The 22,935-nt window shown below is 48.5% G+C and overlaps 1 protein-coding gene across 1 annotated transcript; it reads left to right on the forward strand.

Annotated features, from left to right (window-relative positions):
- The first annotated feature begins 1,661 nt into the window (after positions 1-1,661).
- LOC119970755 (max dimerization protein 4-like) lies at positions 1,662-16,952 on the forward strand. The gene is made up of 4 exons (XM_038805893.1): positions 1,662-1,732; positions 13,133-13,247; positions 15,646-15,814; positions 16,592-16,952. The coding sequence occupies exons 1-4, from the start codon at positions 1,677-1,679 to the stop codon at positions 16,744-16,746; spliced, it is 495 nt and encodes a 164-aa protein (XP_038661821.1). The 5' UTR covers positions 1,662-1,676; the 3' UTR covers positions 16,747-16,952.
- Positions 16,953-22,935: the final 5,983 nt, after the last annotated feature.

Here is a 22,935-nt window from a genome sequence, read left to right on the forward strand (position 1 = left end):
GTTCAGAATGGAGTTCAGTTACGAGTGGCGTACCACAAGGATCTGTTCTGGGGCCGTTGCTGTTTGTCATTTTTTTGAAAAAAATTTAGATTACCCAATTATTTTTTCCAATTAAGGGGCAATTTAGCGTGGCCAATCCACCTACTCTGCACATTTTTGGGTTGTGGGGGCGAAACCCACGCAGACACGGGGAGAATGTGCAAACTCCACACGGACAGTGACCCAGAGCCGGGATCGAACCTGAGACCTCAGCGCCGTGAGGCGGTTGTGCTAACCACTAGGCCACCGTGCTGCCCTGTTTGTCATTTTTATAAATGACCTAGAGGAGGGTGCTGAAGGATGGGTGAGTAAATTTGCAGACGACACTAAAGTCGGTGGAGTTGTAGACAGTGCGGAAGGATGTTGCAGGTTACAGAGGGACATAGATAAGCTGCAGAGCTGGGCTGAGAGGTGGCAAATGGAGTTTAATGTGGAAAAGTGTGAGGTGATTCACTTTGGAAAGAATAACAGGAATGAGGAATATTTGGCTAATGGTAAAATTGTTGGTAGTGTGGATGAGCAGAGGGATCTCGGTGTCCATGTACATAGATCCCTGAAAGTTGCCACCCAGGTTGATAGGGTTGTGAAGAAGGCCTATGGTGTGATGGCCTTTATTGGTAGAGGGATTGAGTTCCGGAGCCATGAGGTCATGTTGCAGTTGTACAAAACTCTAGTACGGCCGCATTTGGAGTATTGCGTACAGTTCTGGTCGCCTCATTATAGGAAGGACGTGGAAGCTTTGGAACGGGTGCAGAGGAGATTTACCAGGATGTTGCCTGGTATGGAGGGAAAATCTTGTGAGGAAAGGCTGATGGACTTGAGGTTTTTTTCGTTAGAGAAGAAGGTTAAGAGGTGACCTAATAGAGGCATACAAAATGATCAGAGGGTTAGATAGGGTGGACAGCGAGAGCCTTCTCCCGCGGATGGAGGTGGCTAGCACGAGGGGACATAGCCTTAAATTGAGGGGTAATAGATATAGGACAGAGGTCAGAGGCGGGTTTTTTACGCAAAGAGTGGTGAGGCCGTGGAATGCCCTACCTGCAACAGTAGTGAACTCGCCAACATTGAGGACATTTAAAAGTTTATTGGATAAGCATATGGATGATAAGGGCATAGTGTAGGTTAGATGGCCTTTAGTTTTTTCCATGTCGGTGCAACATCGAGGGCGGAAGGGCCTGTACTGCGCTGTATCGTTCTAGATACAAACCAAAGATTTAATTGAGTCAAAGAATCATTTCCCTCCCTAACAGCACTGTGGGTGTACCTGCACCACGTGAAGAAGGCAGCTCACCACCATCTTCCCGAGGACAATTGGGGATGAGCAGTAAAATTGCTGGTCCAGCCAGTGATGCCCACATCCAATGCAAATAAGAGGCTTTTGGCCATCCAGTTAGTTCCACACTCCCCTTGCTCTTTCCTGCTAGTTCTGTAATTGTCTCTCTTCCCCTCCCCCCCCCCCCCCCCCCCCCAACACCAATCTTGTAATTATTCAGTTTTCTTTTGAAAGTTAATATTGAATCTGCTTTGACTGCCCTTTTCAGGCACCACATTCCAGATAGTGCCAACTAGCTGCTTTTAAAAATAAAATCCTCATAATCTGATTTGGATGCCAATTTCCTAAATCTCCAGGTGTTAACATGTTTTTTTCTTTGTTTTGTTGCAGGTCCTCACACAATGAGCTGGAGAAGCACAGGTGAGTGTGCAGAGAGAGAGTGAGTGAGTGTGCAGAGAGAGAGAGAGAGAGAGTGTGCAGAGAGAGAGTGAGTGAGTGTGCAGAGAGAGAGTGAGTGAGTGTGCAGAGAGAGAGTGAGTGAGTGTGCAGAGAGAGAGTGAGTGAGTGTGCAGAGAGAGAGTGAGTGAGTGTGCAGAGAGAGAGTGAGTGAGTGTGCAGAGAGAGAGAGTGAGTGAGTGTGCAGAGAGAGAGAGAGTGAGTGAGTGTGCAGAGAGTGAGTGAGTGTGCAGAGAGAGAGTGAGTGAGTGTGCAGAGAGAGAGTGAGTGAGTGTGCAGAGAGAGAGTGAGTGAGTGTGCAGAGAGAGAGTGAGTGAGTGTGCAGAGAGAGAGTGAGTGAGTGTGCAGAGAGAGAGTGAGTGAGTGTGCAGAGAGAGAGTGAGTGAGTGTGCAGAGAGAGAGAGTGAGTGAGTGTGCAGAGAGAGAGAGTGAGTGAGTGTGCAGAGAGTGAGAGTGAGTGAGTGTGCAGAGAGAGAGAGAGAGAGAGTGAGTGAGTGTGCAGAGAGAGAGTGAGTGAGTGTGCAGAGAGTGAGTGAGTGTGCAGAGAGAGAGTGAGTGAGTGTGCAGAGAGTGAGTGAGTGTGCAGAGAGAGAGTGAGTGAGTGCAGGGAGTGGAATTGAGGGCAGTTTCAGAAATAGTCGTGTGTTGCGGATATAAGCAGCATCATTGCTCACCTGGTGTGCGTGGGAATGGGACCATGATGTGGTAGCCAGGCGATCCGAAATCCATCTGAACACTGATTCCTCCCCACACCTGGCCCCTGTTTAACCTTCATGCCACACTGCGGGACTCGCCTAACAGTGAAATGCAGTGGCAACCTTGAGCCACCCGATCCTGGGGTTGCTTCTGCTGTTCCTAGCTACATGGCAGCTTGTCTCATTGGGTGACCCTGCCACCTCCGTGTTTTGGGTGTTGTTCACTCCGAGAGAAGGCCGAATGGCCATATGATTGCTGTACTTGGGAGTTCCGAAGGGATTAGATGATGCCGATCGTCAGGAACATCTCCAGATATGTAGAACCAAGGGGGGGGAACGGCAAAAATGTAGCAATATTTCCGTGAGTGAGTGGCCAATCTGTGAAAGGGGGCTCTCTGGGGGGGGAGCAGGAAAGGAGTTGGTATTGGTTAATTCAAAGGCAGATTTGCAATGGTTTCTGTAAACAGTAGGCCAGTCAGCCCATCGAGCATACTGCACCATTCAAACTGACCAGGACTGATTAACTCCTACTGCGCCATTTTTCCCCACTATATCCATATACCGTGATGTGATTATTATCCTGAAATCTATTGCTTTCTGTCCTGAAGCACTTGCGTGAGGAAAGTTCTCGACATAGACATAGAGCACACAGTGCAGAAGGAGGCTATTCGACACATCGAGTCTGCACCGACCCACTTCAAGTTCTCCCTTCCGCCCAATCCCCGTAACCCAATAACCCCTCCTAACCTTTTGGACACACGGGGCAATTTAGCATTGCCAATCCACCTAGCCTGCACGTCTTTGGACTGTGGGAGGAAACCGGAGCACCCGGAGGAAACCCACACAGACACGGGGAGAACGTGCAGACTCCGCACAGACAGTGACCCAGCGGAGAATCGATCCTGCCGCTTTGAAGCCACAGTGCTATCCACTTGTGCTACCCGGTATCATCTCCATTCTAAATGGCCTGCCCCTTAACCTGAGACTGTGTCCTCTGGTTCTAGACTCAGCAGCTAGGATGACCAGTGGACCTGCACGATGTGCCACTGAATATGATCTGGGGAATGGGTTAACAAACCCCCCCACCCACACCCCAGGTTGCTGGCAAGGTCAGCATTTGTTGTCCACTTGACTTTGAACTGAGTGGTTTGCAGAACAACTTCAGAGGGGCAGGTAAGAGTGAACCACATCACTGTGGGTCTGGAGTCACATGTAGGCCAGACCAGGTAAGGATGGCAGATTTCCTTCCCAAAGGACATTAATGAACCGGATGGGTTTTTCCGACCCATGATAGTGATCGTGACCATTACCAAGACTAGCTTTTCAATTCCAGGTTATTAATTAAATCTGAATTCCAGCAGCTGTCTGTCGTGGTGCGATTTGAACTTGTGCCACCAGCGTATTAGCCAGCCTTCCGCCCCCCCCCCGGATTACTAGTCCAGTGACATTGCCACTCTAACCTCTCCCCTGCCACGCCAGCCTCGTCTCACCCCATCAACATGTCCTTTTATTCCTTCCTCCACTTCCCCTTAAAGAAATACTGTTCTCTTCAACCGCTACATGCGGTAGGGAGGTTCCACGTTCCAAACCCTGTCTGGGCCGAATTCCCCTTTGGAGCTGTTAGTGACTATTGTATTTATAGCCTCTCATTCTGGTCTTTGTTTTCAGATGGGAGCATCTTCCCTACATCAAGCTTATCAAACCCTCTGGTTATCTTAAAGACCTCGATCAAGTTACCCTTCAGCCTTCTCTTTTCTATAGAGAGGAGTCCAGACCCATTTTGACTTAGCTCATAGAATCCCAACAGTGCAGAAGGAGGCCATTTGACCCATCGAGTCTGCACCGACCCTCCGAAAGCGCACACTGCCCTATCCCCAAAACCCCACGCATTGATCACAGCCTATCCACCTAACCTGCACATCTGTGGGAGGAAACTGGTGCGCCCGGAGGAAACCCAAGCTGACATGGGGAGAACGTGCAAACTCGACACAGACAGGAATTGAACTGGCCCTTGACGCTGTGAGACTGTAGTGCCAGCCGCCGTACTGCCCTCAGTTATTGTACTTTCTCAGTTATTGTATCATCCCGGTAGATTTCTTTTTGTTGTTGAACCTTTTCCATTGCCTCTATAACCACTTTTATAATAAGAGTCCAGAACCTGCTCAGCGCTTCCAAGTGTGATCTAGCTAAGGTTCGATATTAAGTTTAACGTTACTTCCTACATTTCCAGATGGGAATTGTATCAACCTTGTAAGATTGCTTTCTCATTCTTGCTGGCCCTTCACTAGTGACGAGGAACCCGTTTCATTCTGTGCTTCTGTGAGTGACCGAGATAGCTTTAGATAGACTAAACCTGTTGGGAATGGAGTGCTGAGTCTTGTTTAGTGCACAGTTGCAATGTGATGCCGAAGAATCTTGCAGCACAGGTGGAATCTCTCTTTGCCGTTTTAACCCCCCCCCCCCGCCAAAAAAAAAAAAAGGCTGGAATCGAGACCGGGTCCCTGGCACCGTGACGCAGCAGTGGTAACAGGGTGACAGGGATAGAGCAGGGTGAATGTGGCTGACGGGATTGTTCCACTGAACACCAGCATGGACGCGATGGGCCGAATGGCCTTTGTCCTGTGTGACCCCAGGCTTGTTTAGCCATTTTAGAGGACCATTTTGAGAGTCGACCAAGCTGTTGTGGTTCTGGAGTCACGTGCAGGCCAGACAGGGTAAGGCGGGCAGATTTCCTTCCCTAAAGGACATTGGTGCACCAGATAGGTTTTTTTTTTTGATGACCATCGACAAGTTTTATGATCACTTTTACCGAATACCAGATTTTTATAACCTGTATTCAATTCGCAACCTGGGGGGGGGAGGTTTGCTGTGTCTGGTTTATTAGTCCAGCAATATAATCACAAGGCAGCCCCAGCATGCGTTCCCTTGAGAGGGAGTTAAATCAAAATAATATTGGTTCTTCCTTCGCCAGCCGTCCCAGTCAATTTCCTTCATTTCGCTCTTAGAATCTTGGCCATTGTGCCTGTCCTGGCGGAGTAATCCATTTAGTCATCCACTGTCCCTGTGCTTGCTATAGTTTTTCACCCTGTTATTGAATCTTGCCTCTGCCACCCTTTTTCGGTTAGCACGTTCCAGCTCGTCACGTCTCATTGCATCTTTGAAAGGTTTCCTCCTCCCCTTCGCTTCTTCTGCCGGGTGCCTGACCCTTATTGTGATGCTGGTCCGCAGGTAGGGGGTGCTCTCTGCCCCCCCCCCCCCCCCCCCCCCCCCCCCCATTGCAAGAGGCCGCTCTTCACTTGTGGCCACTGAAGGTCTCCAGCATCACCAGTCTTCAGCCATTTCAATTAACTGTACATGGTATCCAGGAATGACTGCCAACACTAAACACATTGAAATGGTCATTGGATAGGCATATGGACGATAAGGGAATAGTGTAGAGGGACTTTAGAGGGGTTTCACAGGACGGCACAACATCGAGGGCCGAGGGGCCTGTACTGCGCTTCTATGTTCTATGCAGGCACTAGATACTGCAAAGGCAATATGCCCTCACAACATCACAGCAGTAGGATTGAAAGCTTCTGCTCCAGAGCCAGTCATCCCTAGCCAACCTATTCCAGTACAATTGCAACACTGGTACATGCTTGGCAATGTACAAATCCAACCCAGCCAATTATCGCCACATCAGTCTATTCTCTATTGAAAGGGACTATCAACAGTGCTATCAAGCAGTACTTACTCAGCAATAACCTTCTCACTGTTTGAGTTCTGCGAGGTGACCCAGCATTGCAGCCTTGGTTCAAACACGGGCGGCACAGTGGTTAGCACCGCTGCGTCACAGCTCCAGGGTCCCGGGTTCAATTCCAGCCTTGGGTGACTGTCCACGTGGAGTGGTCTGCGTGGGTTTCCTCCGGGTGCTCCGGTTTCCTCCCACAGCCCAAAGATGTACAGGCTAGTTGGATTGGCCGTGCTAAGTTGCCCCTTTAGTGTCCAAAAGGTTAAGTGGGGTTGCTGGCTTACGGGGACGAGGTGGAGGAGTGGGCATGAGTAGGGCGCTCTTTCCCAAGGGCTGGTGCTGACCCGATGGATTGAATGGCCTTCTTCTGCACTGAGTTGAACTCCGGATAAGTGAGAGGAATGCCTCCCCTTGACATTCAATGGCATCATCATCGCTGAATCCCCCAGCATCAACATTCTGGTGATTACCATTGACCAGAAACTGAGCTCGACCAGCCGTATAAATACTGTGTCTTAAAGAGTTGGTCAGAGGTAGGGAACCTTGTGGTGCCGACTCCCAAAGCCTGTCCACAATCTACAAGGCGCCAAGTCATGTGTGCAGAATAATAACGATGGAATATTCTCCCGTTGCCTGGATGAATGCAGCTCCAAGTTTGACGCCATCCAGGACAAAGCAACCTGCTTGATTGGCACTCTGCCCACCAACATTCACTCCTTCCACCACGGACCCACAGTACCAGCCATGTGTACCATCTACATGTTTCACTGCAGGAACTCTCCAACTCCTTGGGCAGCAGGTACCTAGGAAGATCACCACCTGGAGGTTCCCCTCCAAGTCACTCGCCACCCTGACTTGGAAATATATCGCCGTTCTGTCGCTGGGTCAAAATCCTGGAACCTCTCCCCACCAGCACGGTGGGTGTACCTACACCACATGGACTACAGCAGTTAATGCAATTCACAATCAACTTCTCGAAGGCAATTGAGGATGGGGAACCAATAGTTAGCCCAGCCACATCTCCGGAATGAGATTTCTTTTTTTAAAAAAAAGAGCGGATCAGAGGCTGGGAATTCTGTCCTGCCTAACCGGCCTGACTCCCCAAATTCTGTCCTCCCTTGCAAGGCACAAAGTCAGGAATACGGAATGCTGTCTGCCTGCCTGGATGAGTGCAGCTTCGACAACACTCGGACACTATTGGAGCAAATGCTGACCTTGCTCGTGACTAATTGTCCATTAACTGAGTGGTTTGCTCGGCCATTTCAGAGGGCAGTTAGGATTTGACCACATTGCTGTGGATTTGGAGTCCCGTGTAGGCTAGACTCGGTCAGGGCGGCATATTTCCTTCTGTAACATCAGTGAACCAGATGTGCTTTTACGATAGATCAACAGAGTTTTATGGCCGTTTTAACTCCCTAACCGCACAGTTGCAATACCGCTTCACCTGATTTATATTTCAAGAAACAAATTTGAACTTGTTGGTTGGTCTTGAATATGCTGTACCGCTCTCTCGTGTGGTCTCTCTCGCGCGCTCTCTGCTACCTTTTTTAGATTACACGTTGTGTGGAATGAAAGATCCTATGAGCCAGCATTCGGAGGGGTGCTCCCAGTTTTCTGCCCAACATTCATCTCTCCACTAAAGGCGCATAGTCCTGTTGGCTCATTCTCCTGGGATATGTCCCATGTGGGCGACACAGTGGTTGGCACGGCTGCCTCACAGCGCCAGGGACCTGGGTTCATTTCCAGCCTTGGGTCACTGTCAGTGTGGAGTTTGCACCTCCCTCCCCGCGTCTGTGTGTGTTTCCTCCCACAGCCCAAAGATGTGCAGGTCCGGTGGGGTTCCGGGGGAGTGGGCCGAGGTAGGGAGCCTCTGTCAGAGGGCCGGTGCAGACTCAATGGGCCGAATGCCCCCCTCCTGCACTGTATGTGCTAACTGATGCAACATTAACTACTTTGAAGAAGTGTTTTGTATGTGGAGCATTAAAGGTTATTTCCGAGACACCGGGTGAGGTGTGACATAAAATCTTGCCTTTGTTTTCTTAAACTGCTTCTGATTTTTGTTTCCAGAGCGATTGAGGGTTCCGTGCAGTCTCTGACTGAAAGTTCAGTGCAGGCTGTGGCTTTTCAGAGATAAACATGAGCTTTCCATCCTCCTCATGTTTTCTGTTGTCACCTTGAGTCGGCTTAGTCCTCCGCAGGCTTCAGATGGAAGTGAGCTTTGTGACTGGCTCCTTATCTTTTTAACTAGATTTCTTATCGCGTTAAAATGTCACAATTCTGAGTCACGCAGCCTGCCAGGTTATTCCTCCCCCATCTCTTCTCTCACTCTTGGAGCACGCGTTTGTTTGCAAGGAATCACCAGTTGTGCATTTCCTTGCTCTCGCGTTGTGACTGAGGTTGTTTCCCCCGACCAGTGCAGTCTTTTCTAACTTGTCAGTGAAGATGGAACTTATTTTTTAAAGAAAAGGAATGCTGGAAATATTCCGGTATTCTAAGAGCTGGTTTAGCACAGGGCTAAATCGCTGGCTTTTAAAGCAGACCCAGGCAGGCCAGCAGCACGGTTCAATTCCCGTACCAGCCTCCCCGAACAGGCGCCGGAATGTGGCGACTAGAGGCTTTTCACAGTAACTTCATTTGAAGCCTACTTGTGACAATAAGCCATTTTCATTTCAAATATTCAGCAGGTCAGGTAGCATCTGTGGAGAGAGTTAATGTTTTCACGTCTTGTCATCGTTTCATCAGTGACTGCGCATACCAATTAGGAGCAGGAATAGACCACTTTGACCCTTCCAGCCTGCTCTGCCATTCAATAATAGAGGGTGGCACGTTGGTTAGCACTGCTCACAGTGCCAGGGTCTCGGGTTCGATTCCAGTCTCGGGTGACAGTCTGTGTGGAGTTTTCACTTTGTCCCCGTGTCTTCATGGGTTTCCTCCAGGTGCTCCGGTTTCCTCCCACAGTCCAAAGACATGCAGGTTAGGTGGGTTTGCTATGATGGCAGGGGTGGAATGGACCAAGATAGGGTGCTCTTTCAGAGGGCCGGTGCAGTCCTGATGGACAGAATGGCCTCCTTCTGCACTGTAGGGGTTCTATGATCCTATGGAGTAAGATCCTGTCTGATCTGATTGTGACTTCAACCCCGCATTCCTGCCGACCAATAACCTTGTAGGCGGCATGGTAGCACAGTGGTTAGCACTGCTGCTTCACAGCTCCAGGGTCCCAGGTTTGATTTCCGGCTTGGGTCACTGTCCATGCGGAGTCTGCATGTTCTCTCCGTGTCTGCGTGGGTTTTCTCCGGGTGCTCCGGTTTCCTCCCACAGTCCAAAGATGTGCAGGTTGGCTGGATTGGCCATGCTAAATTGCCCTTAGTGTCCATAAAGGGTAGGTGGGATTACAGGGGCAGGGTGGAGGTGGAGGGTGCTCTTTCCAAGGGCCGGTGTAGATTCGATGGGCCGAATGGCCTCCTTCTGCACTGTAAATTCTATGGAGTATGATCCTGGCTGATCTGATTGTAACTTCAACCCACGGTCCTGCCTACCAATAACCTTTCATCTGATTATTCGAGAATCTATCTGGCTTTGCCCTAAAAAATATTCAAAGACTCTGCCTTTTGAGGAAGAGGGTTGCAGAGACTCCGAACCCTCTTGGGAAAAAAAAATCTCTCCTGATATCCCATCTTACATGAACGACTCTGTATTTTTAAACAGTGATCCCTCGTTCTAGATTCTTCAATGAGAGGAAACGTCCTGTCAATACACCCCGGGATCAAAAGATTTTGATCAAGTCGCCTCTTACTCTTCTAAACTCTATTGGATACAAACCCAATCTCGCCAGCCTTTCTTCATAAGGTGCCCATCTATTCTTCATATTCCAGTAAACCTTCTCTGAACTGCTTCCAACACATTTACATCTTTCCTTAAGACCGATACTGTGTACACTGCTCCAGATGTGGTCTCACCAATGTCCTGAAGCGCAACTTGCCTACTTTTGTAATCAGTTCCCTGGCAATGAACAGTAACATTCTAGTAGCTTTCCTAACTGCTTGCTGCAGCTGGATATCAACCTTTTGTGATTCTCGCACTTTTCCGATCCCTCTGCACCCTCGGGTCCACATTAACCCTTACCAACTTTTACAGATGCACCATAGAAAGCATCCTATCGGGCTGCATCACAGCCTGGTATGGCAACTGCTCAGCCCAGGGCCGCAAGGAACTTCAGAGAGTTGTGAATACCGCCCAGTCCATCTCACGAACCTGCCTCCCATTCATTGACTCCATCTACACCTCCCGCTGCCGGGGGGAAAGCGGGCAGCATAATCAAAGACCCCTCCCACCCGGCTTACTCACTCTTCCAGCCTCTTCCATCGGGCAGGAGATGCAGAAGTCTGAGAACACGCACGAACAGACTCAAAAACAGCTTCTTCCCCACTGTCACCAGACTCCTAAATGACCCTCTTATGGGCTGACCTCGTTAACACTACACCCCTGTATTCTTCACCCGATGCCGGTGTTTATGTAGTTACATTGTGTACCTTGTGTTGCCCTATTATGTATTTTATTTTATTTCCTGTTCTTTTCATGTACTTAATGATCCGTTGAGCTGCTCGCAGAAAAATACTTTTCACTGTACCTCGGTACACGTGACTAAGCAAATCCAATCCAAAGTCTGCCTTTATCCTTGGCAATGTCCTCGCGCAAGTGGTAACTCTACCAAGTATCCTTACCTCTTCTTTTTTTTTTTTTTTTTGTTTCTCCCCCTCCTCTGAAAGTTGCCTGTGGGTAGTGTGCAAGTCCAGTTGCTGAGCGGTAGCAGATTCAGGAGATTATTGTTGAGTTTGGTCCCTTTTGAGCTGGACTCCCTCTGGTTAGGGATCAACACCCTGGCTGATTGCCTCTTCCCCCAACACTTGCGCCGAAGGTGGTCTACCAGCATCTCCTCTTGGGCCATTAGGGGCGGGCAATAATTGCTGACCTAGCCAGCGATGCCCACGTCCCAAGAATGAAAAATGAGGAGCATCCGCAAGGCTGTTGGGGAGGGAGTTCCAGTGACAGTTAAAGCATGGCTGATTGTACAATCGAGTGGAGGTCGGGTGTGAGGTGAGGTTGATGAGTTGGGTATTACATGCTGCTTGGGGTTCACATTGGAGAGCGGACTCATGGGTGAATATACCGCATGTGAATCCTTACCACAGCGAGAGAGGGTCGGCATCCATGAAGGGCGTGGATAGAGTGGATCTTTCCCAGGGGGGCATAGGTTTAAGGTCCGTGTGGCAAAGCAGGTTTTTTTTCATGCAGAGGGTGGCGAGTGCCTGGAAGAGCTGCTAGGGAAGGTTGTGGAAGCCGATACATTCACACCGTTCGAGAGGCATGTCGACAAATACATAGGGTGGGTATGGAGGGACACGACACAAGGCTGAGGGTTTTGGCCAAGGGCGGTATCATGACCGGTACAGGCTTGGAGGGCCGAAGGGCCTGTTCCTGTGCTGTATTGTTCAATGTGCAGAGCATAGGAAGGCATTAGAGACAAACGCCCAAATAACACTGATTCAACCCCTTGTCTGTGATTAGCACCCACCAGAGTTAGGAGGTTATAGGCTCAGTCTGCACTCGAGACATTATCACGCCAGTCCAGGTAGACGCTCCCCAGCGCAGTACTGAGGGAAGGTTCTGCACTGTCAGACGTGCTCTCCTATAGATAAGGCTGCCCCCCCCCCCCCCCCCCCCTCCCCCCTCCACCCACTAGGTGAGTGTGAAAGATCCCACTGGTTATTCTTTGTCATTCAATAACCAGAATCACTGTTTTCTGTTTGTGGAAGCTTGCTGTGTATAAATTGGCTGCAATATTTCACATATTATAATGCTGTTCGCATAGCAGAAGTACTTCATTGGCTGTTAAGTCTCCTGAAGAGACTGTGAGAGGTGCTACATAAGGGGATGCCCTTTATTCGGGTATGACTGCCTCCTTCCATCGAAAAACCTGACCCCCCATCAGCCTGACGTCGCTGCGATTTAAACATTCTAATTGGGTTGCAAGATGCAAGTTTCCTCCTTGATCTTCAACGCATGTGATGGGGGAGGCGGTGGCGTAGTGGTGCTGCCACTGGACTAGTAATCCAGAGACCCAAAGTAATGCTCTGGGGTCCCAGGTTCAAATCCCACCACTGCAGCTGGTGACATTTGAATTAAACTTAAAAAACAAAATCTGGAATTAAAAGTCTAACGATGACCATGAAAGCCATTGCCGAGTGTCGTAAAAACCCGTCTGGTTCTCTAATGTCCTTTTAGGGAAGGAAATCTGCCGTCCTTACCTGGTCTGGTCTACATGTGACTCCAGACCCACAGCAACATGCCCCTCGAGGGCACTTGGGGATGGACAATAAATGCAGACCCATGTCCCATGAACTAATAAAAAAAACCTGGAGATTGTAGCACTTGGAGGAGGGGGGAGGGGGTCTCTATTTTGATATATATTATTTTTAAAAATACATTAGAGTACCCAATTAATTTTTTCCAATTAAGGGGCAATTTAGCGTGGCCAATCCACCTACATCTTTGGGTTGTGGGGGTGAAACCCACGCAGACACGGGGAGAATGGGCAAACTCCACACGGACAGTGACCCAGAGCCGCGATCGAACCTGGGACCTCGGTGCCGTGAGGCAGCAATGCTAACCACTGCGCCACCGTGCTGCCCCTTTATATATATTATTGACCTGGGTACACAGAACATCACTAAAGATTACTCATGACTTGAAACTGAAATGTAATAATCAGTGAGGAGGACGCATGCCTGTGTGGGTGCATACGCTGTGCCTGTATGTCTGTGCATGCCCACGCACCTATTTGGTTTCTGCCTTACTTCCCATATCGGAGGTAATGGTGGTAGTGGGGGAGTTGTTTTTGGCAACGCCTGCATTGACTTCTGCTGTTTCCACCTGCAGGCGAGCCAAGCTGAGGTTATACCTGGAGCAGCTGAAGGAACTGGTGCCGCTCGGACCAGATAGTTCGAGACACACCACACTCAGTCTGTTAAAACGAGCTAGGACTCACATCAAGGTAAATGAACTATTTCTCAGAGACGGTTAGATTAGAGTTCACCTCTTGTCTTGGACCCGTTCAATCAGCAGTCTGATGCATTCGCCTCTTTCAGTCGTCTGTGGGAGGCTACGTTTTTTTAAAAATTAAACGAGGGGAGCAATTTCCAAAGTCATTAGGGAAAGAACCAGGGGCGAGTTGGGTTTTGTATATTTGTTGTTGTTATGATGTGCGGTGGGCTGCCCGAAAGGGCAGTCGAGTCGGATTCCAGAAGTAGCTTCTGAAAGGGAGTTTGAATCGGAGCTTGGAAGGGGGAAGGATTTTCAGGGCCCTGGGGAATGAGCTACGAGGAATCCGTCTCGTTGGGTGACACTTTCGAAGAGCCAATCCAAATAAATGCAGCCTCGAGAGGTTGAAATGAAGGACCAAAACCTGTGGGGGAGGCTTTAAAAGGTCCTTCGGAACGATGATGTGGAGATGCCGGCGTTGGACTGGGGTAAGCACAGTAAGAAGTCTTACAACACCAGGTTAAAGTCCAACAGGTTTGTTTCAAACACGAGCTTTCGGAGCGCTGCTCCTTCCTTGGGTTCCTTCGGAACGAAGTTAGGAACATATTAACGTGGCAGTTGGGTGCAGGAATAGGCCTTTGAGCCTCTTTGAGCTTTCTCTGCCGTTAAAAGATCACGACTGATCTAATCGTGTTCTTCACTCTCTCCTTTCTGCTCCTCCCCATAACCCTTGACTCGCGTGTTTAAAAAAAAAAAAAAAATCTGTCTATTATTGAATGATCCGCCCCTCCATTGTTGAAATGGAAATCGCTTATTGTCCCAAGTAGGATTCAAATGAAGTTACTGTGAAAAGCCCCTAGTGGCCACATTCCGGTGCCTGTTCAGGGAGGCTGATACAGGAATTGAACCGTGCTGCTGGCCTGCCTGGGTCTGCTTTCAAAGCCAGCGATTCAACCCTGTGCTAAACCAGCCCCTCGCCATCCTCCTCCTCCTCCTCTGCCTCCTTTCCATCTGTAACAGTCAACCTCTTATTAAATGAAAGCAATGACTGCGGATGCTGGAATCTGAAACACAAACAGAAAATGCTGCACAATCTCGGCAGGTCTGACAGCATCAGGGAGGAGCGAGAGAGGGAAGGGCGGTAACGTTTCGAGTCTGGGTGACTTTGTCTTTAAACTGTGTTCATTTGGTTCTAGATTTCCCCCAACAAGGGGTACGATTCTCCCAATATCCACCATGTCAATTCCCCCGAGAATCGCTTCTCGACCTTTTGGCTAGGATGAGCGTGAGGTCAGGTGGAATGCCTGGATCTGGGATGCCTCTCTTGCGTCGACTATGAATTGGAGCAGGCAAGGAGCTGGATTAGGGGTTTGGCCCTGTCCACACTCTGAGCTCTGGCTTTGTAACTCTGATAAAGTAATAAAAAAAGTAAATCCCCTGAGAATCTTGTGCGTTTCAATAAGGTCACCTCTCATTCTTCTTGTGGGTATCGTGAGTCGGGAAGCATTCTATTTCAAATCGAATAGAAATTGGGGACTCCGCAAATGAGGGGGGTGGGGGTGGGAGGTGGATTTCAAATGGAGCTTCCGGGATTGTTAGATTGAGCAAGGATATCGAGGGATGTGGAGCAGCAGTGGGCAAATAGAGTTGAGGGGGAGATTAGCCACAATCTAATTGAACGGGCTCATGAGGTTTATAAAAGCGAAATACAGCAGGTGCTGGAGATCTGAAATAAAAACAGGACGTGCTGGAAAAACCTGGCAGCATCTGTGCCGAGAGAAACCGTTAACGTTTCAAGTCCGGAGGACCCTTCCTCCTCCTCCTTGCATTTCGAAGAAGGGTCACATTAGAGGCTGTGGTTTCCTGTCCTACTCCAGGACACGAGCACAAAGTCCCGGCTGACGCACCAGTGCAGCACTGAGGGTACTGTACTGTCGGAGCCAGCTACCTTCGCAGGAGCCTTTAAATTGAAGCCCGTGCCTGCCTCGGGGAGACCGTCTCAAAACTGTGTGTACAGGATGTGGGTGTCGCTGGCTGGGCCAGACCTTATTGCCCATCCCTAGTTGCCATTTGAGAAGGTGGTGGTCGCCTTGAACCGCTGCAGTCCATGTGGCATAGCTACACCCACAATGTTGTTAGGGTGGGAATTCCAGGATTTTGTCCCAACGACAGTGAAGGAACATAAAATATATCATGGCCACTATTTGGAAGAAGAGCATGGGAGTCCTTCTCTAAGTCCTGGGTCCATATTTATCCCTCAGGCCAAATTAGCTACTGTGCTCCCGACATTCTATCATTGGTGACAAGTACTTAATTGATTGTAAAATGCTTTGGGATCTCCTGAGGTCATGAAAGGTGCTATATAAATGCAATTCTGCCGTTGTTCAATCCTCCTTTTTCCTCTTGCGCAGAAGTTAGAAGAACAAGACAAGAAGGCCCTTCACCAGAAGGAGCAGCTTCAGCGTGAGCGACGATACCTAAGGCGCCGCCTGGAGCAGCTGGCAGTGCAGGGGATGGAGCGTCTTCGCACTGACAGCCTGGGGTCAGCAATCTCCACTGACCGCTCCGATTCTGAGCAAGGTGAGAGTGGCAGGGGTCAGCTGTGTGAAATGTTGGCACTAGTGAACCCTGGGGGTATAACTGCAGTCCGCCCTCTGCCATTCGGCCTATCGAGTCTGCACCGACCCACTTAAGCCCTCACTTCCACCCTATCCCAGTAACCCCATCTAACCTTTTTTTTGGTCACAAAGGGCAATTTATCACGGCCAATCCACCTAACCGTCTTTGGACTGTGGGAGGAAACCGGAGCACCCGGAGGAAACCCACGCAGGACAGCTGCCTGATCCTAATTCTGGGCTCTAACTGCCCCTCCCCTGGATTTAAATCACTCCTCCATTAACCTCTGTGTCTCCTGCGCCTTAGCTCCAATCTCTGGAACACCCTCCCTGCACCTTTTAAAATGCGTCATTAAAACCTTCACCGTTGGTCAGCCGACTTAATGTTTCCTTGTGTGACTTGGCGTCGGTGTTTTTGTTTTTTACAACTCCAGTGCAAACGGTATCCATTCATCCCATTGAGTCTGCACTAGTTTGCTGAAAGTGCACCATTGCTCATTACATTGCGTTACAAAACATAGATTACTTGGCCATCATTGCACTGCTGTTTGTGGGAGGAGCTTGCTATGCGATAAATAACTGCTGCTGTTTCCTGCTTTACGGCAATTCGAATACACTTATTGGCCGTCAAGTACTTTGACGCACCCGGTGATTGCGAAAAACTCTATGTCAATGCAAGTCAGCCCTCCTTTGACTTCCAACACAATCACTTTTTTTGTTTTGTTTCTTTGTTTTTGTGCAGAAGTCGATGTTGACATTGAAGGGATGGAGTTTGTCCCCGGGGAGCTGGACAGTGTTGGCAGTGCCAGTGATATCGACGACCACTACAGCTTCCGCAGTAGTTCCAGTGACAGTGGCTACGCAGACTCCCGCACAATCACACCGAGGCTCTCCTAGGGGCTGCTTCGGGACCAGCAGAGGACCACACTTGTCAACGCAGGGCACTTATAAGACCGAATTTCTGTTTCTTTTCTTCCCGAGATGTTAACTGCCGCTCTTTTCACGGACACCCCCCAACCACAAGAGCACTCGCGTTGGATGTCCCCCTCCTGCAGTTCTTTGCAAGCCCAGCTCATCCATTCCAACCTGACTTTAAAAAAAAATGCTTGGTTCTTGGCAGCCCAATGCAAAGAATTGTGAGATGGATTCTGCAATAATAGTGTGTGGAAGGGGATTGGCTGGCAGGCTGGGGGGGGGGGGGGGGGGAGCCAGCTCTAATGATTAACCTTGAAAGTAGAGTATTGCTTTTCTCCTTTTTAATTTTTTTCTTTTTTTGTTGCCTGGTTTCCAATCTCTCCACAGTAAGAATTGTGACGGGAACGTGTCGGGTAGCAGCTTTTGCTGCCGTTGACTCCAGTTATTTTTTCCGGTGTATTAACGGGAGACTATTTTCCACTCTGCAGCTCCGCTGCTGCAGAAGCGCTTGATTGCACGTCTCCTGCCGCATATCTTAACGTCTGCCTCTCCTTGATGCAAGGAGGTATGCTTTAAACAAAAAAAGTAACTAGACGGCATTCCGATTTTAATGCTAAGCGTGTTGCTTTTATTGTCGCCTTGTTAATCCTCGAGTTGATCGTGTTGTGCGGAACGTTTTAAAAACGAGGAACTCCGACATATCGGCGTATCGAGAACAAGAACAAAAAAAAAACCACAGAAATCTGCTTCCGCTTCATCCAGTGATTATACACCGAGCATGCGGCAGTTTCATTATCCGTGTCATTTAGACTGCTATTGCAATGTTAGCGATACTTAAAAAGCCTGTTTGTTTTCACTGTCTGCTTGGTTTTAGTCATTAGAGCATGGCTTCTAGACAAACTGATCAATCATTTAAGTGCACCTCTCTTGAGAGGTCTTTCTCTGAGAGGTGGGGGGAGGAGGGGAGAAAGGACTGAAAATATTACAAAAATAATAGTCCAGTAACTTTAGCCAGTGTAGTCTCAAATTTCCTGTATCAGAATTTTGTATTATATTTTCCTAAAATGTTATCTAACCATGCTTGTTGGGGCGGGGGCGGGGGCGGGGCGGGGGGGGGGGGGGGGGGGGGGGGGGCTAAAATGGTACAGGACCCAGACCAGAGTCTTAGACTCTGCAATTGATGTTTTGTGCCTTGGTGACTATTTCCCGGAGACCCAGATGCCCTCCGATTGTTGGCACTTGCACCCTTCCCGTCTCTCATAACAACCTCATGGCAGCTCACGTCCTTGTTTGCACTCTTAAAAGCGACTGCTTCCAAACTTGCCCACCAGGCGGTACGCACTGGTTACAGATCGCAACATGACCTTTTTCTCTGGGACCCCTCCACCCCCTCCCTGCACTAACCCCACACACTCCCTCTCCTTCTCTTCTCTCTTCTTCCCCCCCCCCCCCCCCCCCCCCCCCCCCCCCCCCCCCCCACCACCTCCCAGGTCGAAGGTTAGAACATGGCAGCTGAATTTACAAAAAAAAACTTTATATTATAAAAAGAAGAGTATATTGTATCCTATTGTTGTTGCTGGTTCCTGTAATGAAAGAAAATCACACTATCAATGCCTCATTACAAGAGGTGCGGCTCTTAACTTTTCAACGTGGTATTTAATTGACAGACTGCAGAATTTCCAGCAGTTTCATTGTGAGGGTTCTCTCCTCTTGTTGATGCCAATTTCTGAATCATGAAAGCAATAGAGATTTTATTTTATCTTCAATGGACAGGCGTGACTGTTAATAGGAACAAATTGGTGTCTGCAGTCCGTCCTCTCTCCTGGAAGACGGAATGCTCAGCTGTTTACTAAAAAAGAATGGAACTCTTGCACAGAACCTCCATGGCATGAAGTGTGTGCGCGGGAGAGGGGGTGGGGGGGGAGAAGAAGAGAGGGGAAAGAGTGTTTTAGTCCCATCACATGGTCATTTCATCAGGCATTTAAAAAAAAAGTACTCTATCCAAATGTCTTTCCAGTGCGTAATCAGCAGGGTTGGGTTTCCTGGATTAAAATATTCAAGTGTTTGGTTTTCTAACAAATGGCTGACTAGATTTAAAAGCTCCATACCCGAGGGGGGGGGGGGGGGGGGGGGGGGGTGTGGTCGAGGGGTGCTAGCTAGTATTTGGTGTCGGCCGTTGAGGTGGGTTTTCCTTTGGCCAGCGAGATTTCTGGAGCTACGTTCTCTGCTGGGAAAGATGCTGTTTGTTTTTTTTTCGTCGTCTCCTCGCCCACATTCGGGGATCGATAGCTCAAAGGAGAGACTTGCTCCTGGCTGTACATCCCTGGATTGTCCGTCTAGTGGCGTGCAACATTAGAGCTGTCATTTTCTGATTGTTCTTGAAAAAGACCCAATTTTTATTTTAATCTCCCTCCGGCAGGTTGAGTTGTCCTGTTCGTGGGGCCTCCTTTGGACACTCAACGTTGAGGAGTTCTGATTATACAAGTTTGTTGCTGTTGGTATTCTGGTGGCATTTGTATTGGCTGTGTTATTACCCCATAAACTGTTTAGTGATTTGGGGATAGACTAACACTTGGGTCTTTTGGCCCATCTGCCTGTACTAACCCTTTCCTCGAGCAATCCAAAATTGGTCTCTGGATGCTAGTTTAACTCAAACTTTCAAGACTTAAGAGGGATGGATTTTTTTTTTTTTTGTTGGGTTTGCCTACGGAGCAAAGGCAAGTAAATGGGAGTTGAGGTAGAGATCAACCGTGATCTAATTGAATGGTGGAACAGTTAAGAACTTGGAACAAACAGTGCAGAAGGAGGCCATTTGGCCCATAGAGTCTGCACCGACCCACTTAAGCCCTCACTTCCACCCTATCCCCCCTAACCCAATAACGCCTCCTAACCGTTTTGGACACGGAGGGCAATTTAGCATGGCCAATCCACCTAACCTGCACATCTTTGAGTCGTGGGGGCGAAATCCACGCAAACATGGAGAATGTGCAAACTCCACACGGACAGTGACCCAGAGCCGGGATTGAACCTGGGACCTTGGCGCAGTGAGACTGCAGTGCTACCACTGCGCCACGCCAGTCCACCTATCCTGCACGTCTTTGGACTGTGGGAGAAAACCGGAGCACGCGGAGGAAACCCACGCAGACACAGGGAGAACGTGCAGACTCCGCACAGGCAGTGATCCAGCAGGGAATCGAACCTGGGACCCTGGCGCCGTGAAGCCACAGGGCTAACCACTATGCCACCGTGTTGCCCTTGTTGAACCAGTGTACTTGCACGTCAGTGCCCTGCGCTTCCACGGTGGAGCGGTGTGACATGGAGCGATTTGGAGTGTGGCTGTGTACGAGACTCCCGTGGGTCCAATAGCCGATGTTTGAGTCGGGAGATTAGGGCTTGAGCCAGTGTAAATGGAGTTCGTGTGTTTGCTTTCGGTCCTGTATTTTTGTTCCCTCAGCTGCCATTGCCCTACAGATGAGACTGCTGAACTTCAGATCTAAGGCCCTTGTATCTGAGTAGGAGGTGAAGGTGAAATGAATGAAATGAAAATTGCTTATTGTCACGAGTAGGCTTCAATGAAGTTACTGTGAAAAGCCCCTAGTCACCACATTCCGGCGCCTGTCCGGGGAGGCTGGTACGGAGCTGGTGCTGGGGTTGTTGGACCAGAACAAGACCGAACCTTGAATAGCCGCTTAGCACTACATTTGCTCTGTTACAAGGTATGAGCATTGAATGAAAACAGGGTGATGAATTTAATCGCAAATTAGGAAGCTGATTCTTTTTGGGTTCAGGCCTCGTGCACTGTGGAAGTCTGGATGTGAACTTCTGTGCCCCGACCCCATTTTTTTTTTTCTTTTTACTATCAGTGCCTCCGTAAATCGCCCAATCAGATGTAGTTGAGGCTCATTGTCATGTGTCTTGGTTCAGATTGAGAGTTTATCCCACAGGGGGATTATTGCTGGTACCAGTATCCTATTTAGGAGAAATTAGTCTGCTTGAGCTATTCCACTTTATCCAAATATTTCTTGGTTTAGCTATTGGGAGGGGGAGGGGGGGGGGGGAGCGGAGATGTACAAAACTCACTTGCAACGTAGCTGTTCAGGGTTGACCCCACCCCTAGGTTATGTGGGAAAGGATTCCATGTTGGAGAGCCAAAGAGGTTCCCCAGCGAGGTCCAGCGATGCTGATGTCTTCCATTAGCCGCCTGAATTAAAACCATTTATCCGTCTGGTTTGCAGCACAAGGGGAACCCGTAGAGTATTAAAAAACTCCGTCTTCCCCTCCCTAATGCAAGGTGCATGCACGCACACATATATATACACACACACCCCGACCTACTGATGCGCAAACACAGCCACAAGATGCTGATGTGTCTTGGACCTGTGTTTTTGTTGAAATCGACTTGAGCCAAGCAGAGGGGGCGTGGGGTGTCGGCTTATACTTTCAAAATTACTTTTTAAAAGCAAGTAGAAAACTTCAGCAGTTAAGCATTTTTTCTTTCCTTCTTTGCTCGGGGAAAGGGTTGTGGGCAGAGATTATGTATAGACTTTATATATTTTAAATAAGGTCTCCATCAGACCAAAACTGAATTCCTTCAATTTGTACAATTGATAATTGCAAAGCATTTAGATAATTGGTCTTGTATCGTTTTTAATAAAAGTGTAACATTGGCCTACTCTGATAGTTGAGCCCATTGGTAGTTACCAGGCCTTTCAGGAAGGGGATTATTGCTGCAGTATTAAATCACTTGTTCCCCAATCGCTGGCTTTATATATATAAAAAAATATATACATTTTTAAAAGTCTTGAAATAACTTTATTTTTAAAATTGGAAAGGATCAGTTCTTATTCTGTCACGAGAATTTAACTTGGAAGTGTCTCATTTTGCTTATGTGAATTGAGAACATTTCTTTCTCTCTTGCCTTCTGGGGAAAAAAAGAGATTCCAAACAATCAAAGGCACTAATGAGTGGCAGGTTGGAGGTTTCAGCAACTGCAGTTTCTGTTGAACAGATTAACTTTTTTCTTGATGTAGAGTTGGAGCAGCTGGGCATTGGTGAGGAGAAAGGAGGGCTTTGTTTAATGACTTGGTGTACACCGGATGGGTTCTGTGCCAGAGACTTGTGAATATGTATTGTTGAGGAGCTCCTTTCAGTATAGAATGCTTTATATCGCTCCTAAGATGTATAATATAAATTCGCACATACATGGTGCTCGCTACCCTCCTGTAGCACACTGAAGGTAATGTGTTGTATCATTCTTTCATTGTAATATAATAAACATTTTTTTACATCATTTGGACTGCTATTTTATGGTTGTATTTAAATTTTTGAGATGCTAACAATGGGTTTTGGACTAGAGATGACATTGCTCAATTTCTGGCTATGTTTGAATATTACCTGGTGGGATACTTCTGGCTTTATGTTAATTTACCCAATTCATTTTTCCCAATTAAAGGGCAATTTAGTGTGGCCAATCCACCTACCCTGCACATCCTTGGGTTGTGGGGGCGAAACCCATGCAAACACGGGGAGAATGTGCAAACTCCTCACGAACAGTGAGGCTTTGTGTTAATAATAATCTTTTAGTGTCACAAGTAGGCTGATGTAAACACTGCAATGAAGTTACTGTGAAAACCCCCTGGTTGCCACACTCTGTGCGTCGTTCTGCTTCACCGAGGGAGAATTCAGAACGTCCAATTCACCTAACAAGCACGTCTTTAGGAACCTGGAGGGTTATAGAAAACGGGTAATTCTTTCCCCCCCCCCCCCTTCAAAACAATATTGCAATGTTACATAGAATCATAGGTTTAGGGAACAGAAAGAAGCCACTTGGCCCACAGGGGCTGGTTTAGCACACTGGGCTAAATCGCTGGCTTTTAAAGCAGACCAAGGCAGGCCAGCAGCACGGTTCAATTCCCGTACCAGCCTCCCCGGACAGGTGCTGGAATGTGGCAACTAGGGGCTTTTAACAGTAACTTCATTGAAGCCTACTTGTGACAATAAGCGATTTTCATTTCATTTCAGGTTGGAAAATGAGCCATCCAGCCTAATCCGACTTTCCAGTAGTGGTCCGTAGCCCTGTGGGTTAAGGCACTTCAGGTGCATATCCAGATACCTTTTAAATGAGTTGAGGGTTTCTTTCCAGCAGTGAGTTCCAGATCATCACAGCACCCT

This window comes from Scyliorhinus canicula, chromosome 8 (genome assembly GCF_902713615.1).
Source record: "Scyliorhinus canicula chromosome 8, sScyCan1.1, whole genome shotgun sequence".
Taxonomy (NCBI): domain Eukaryota; kingdom Metazoa; phylum Chordata; class Chondrichthyes; order Carcharhiniformes; family Scyliorhinidae; genus Scyliorhinus; species Scyliorhinus canicula.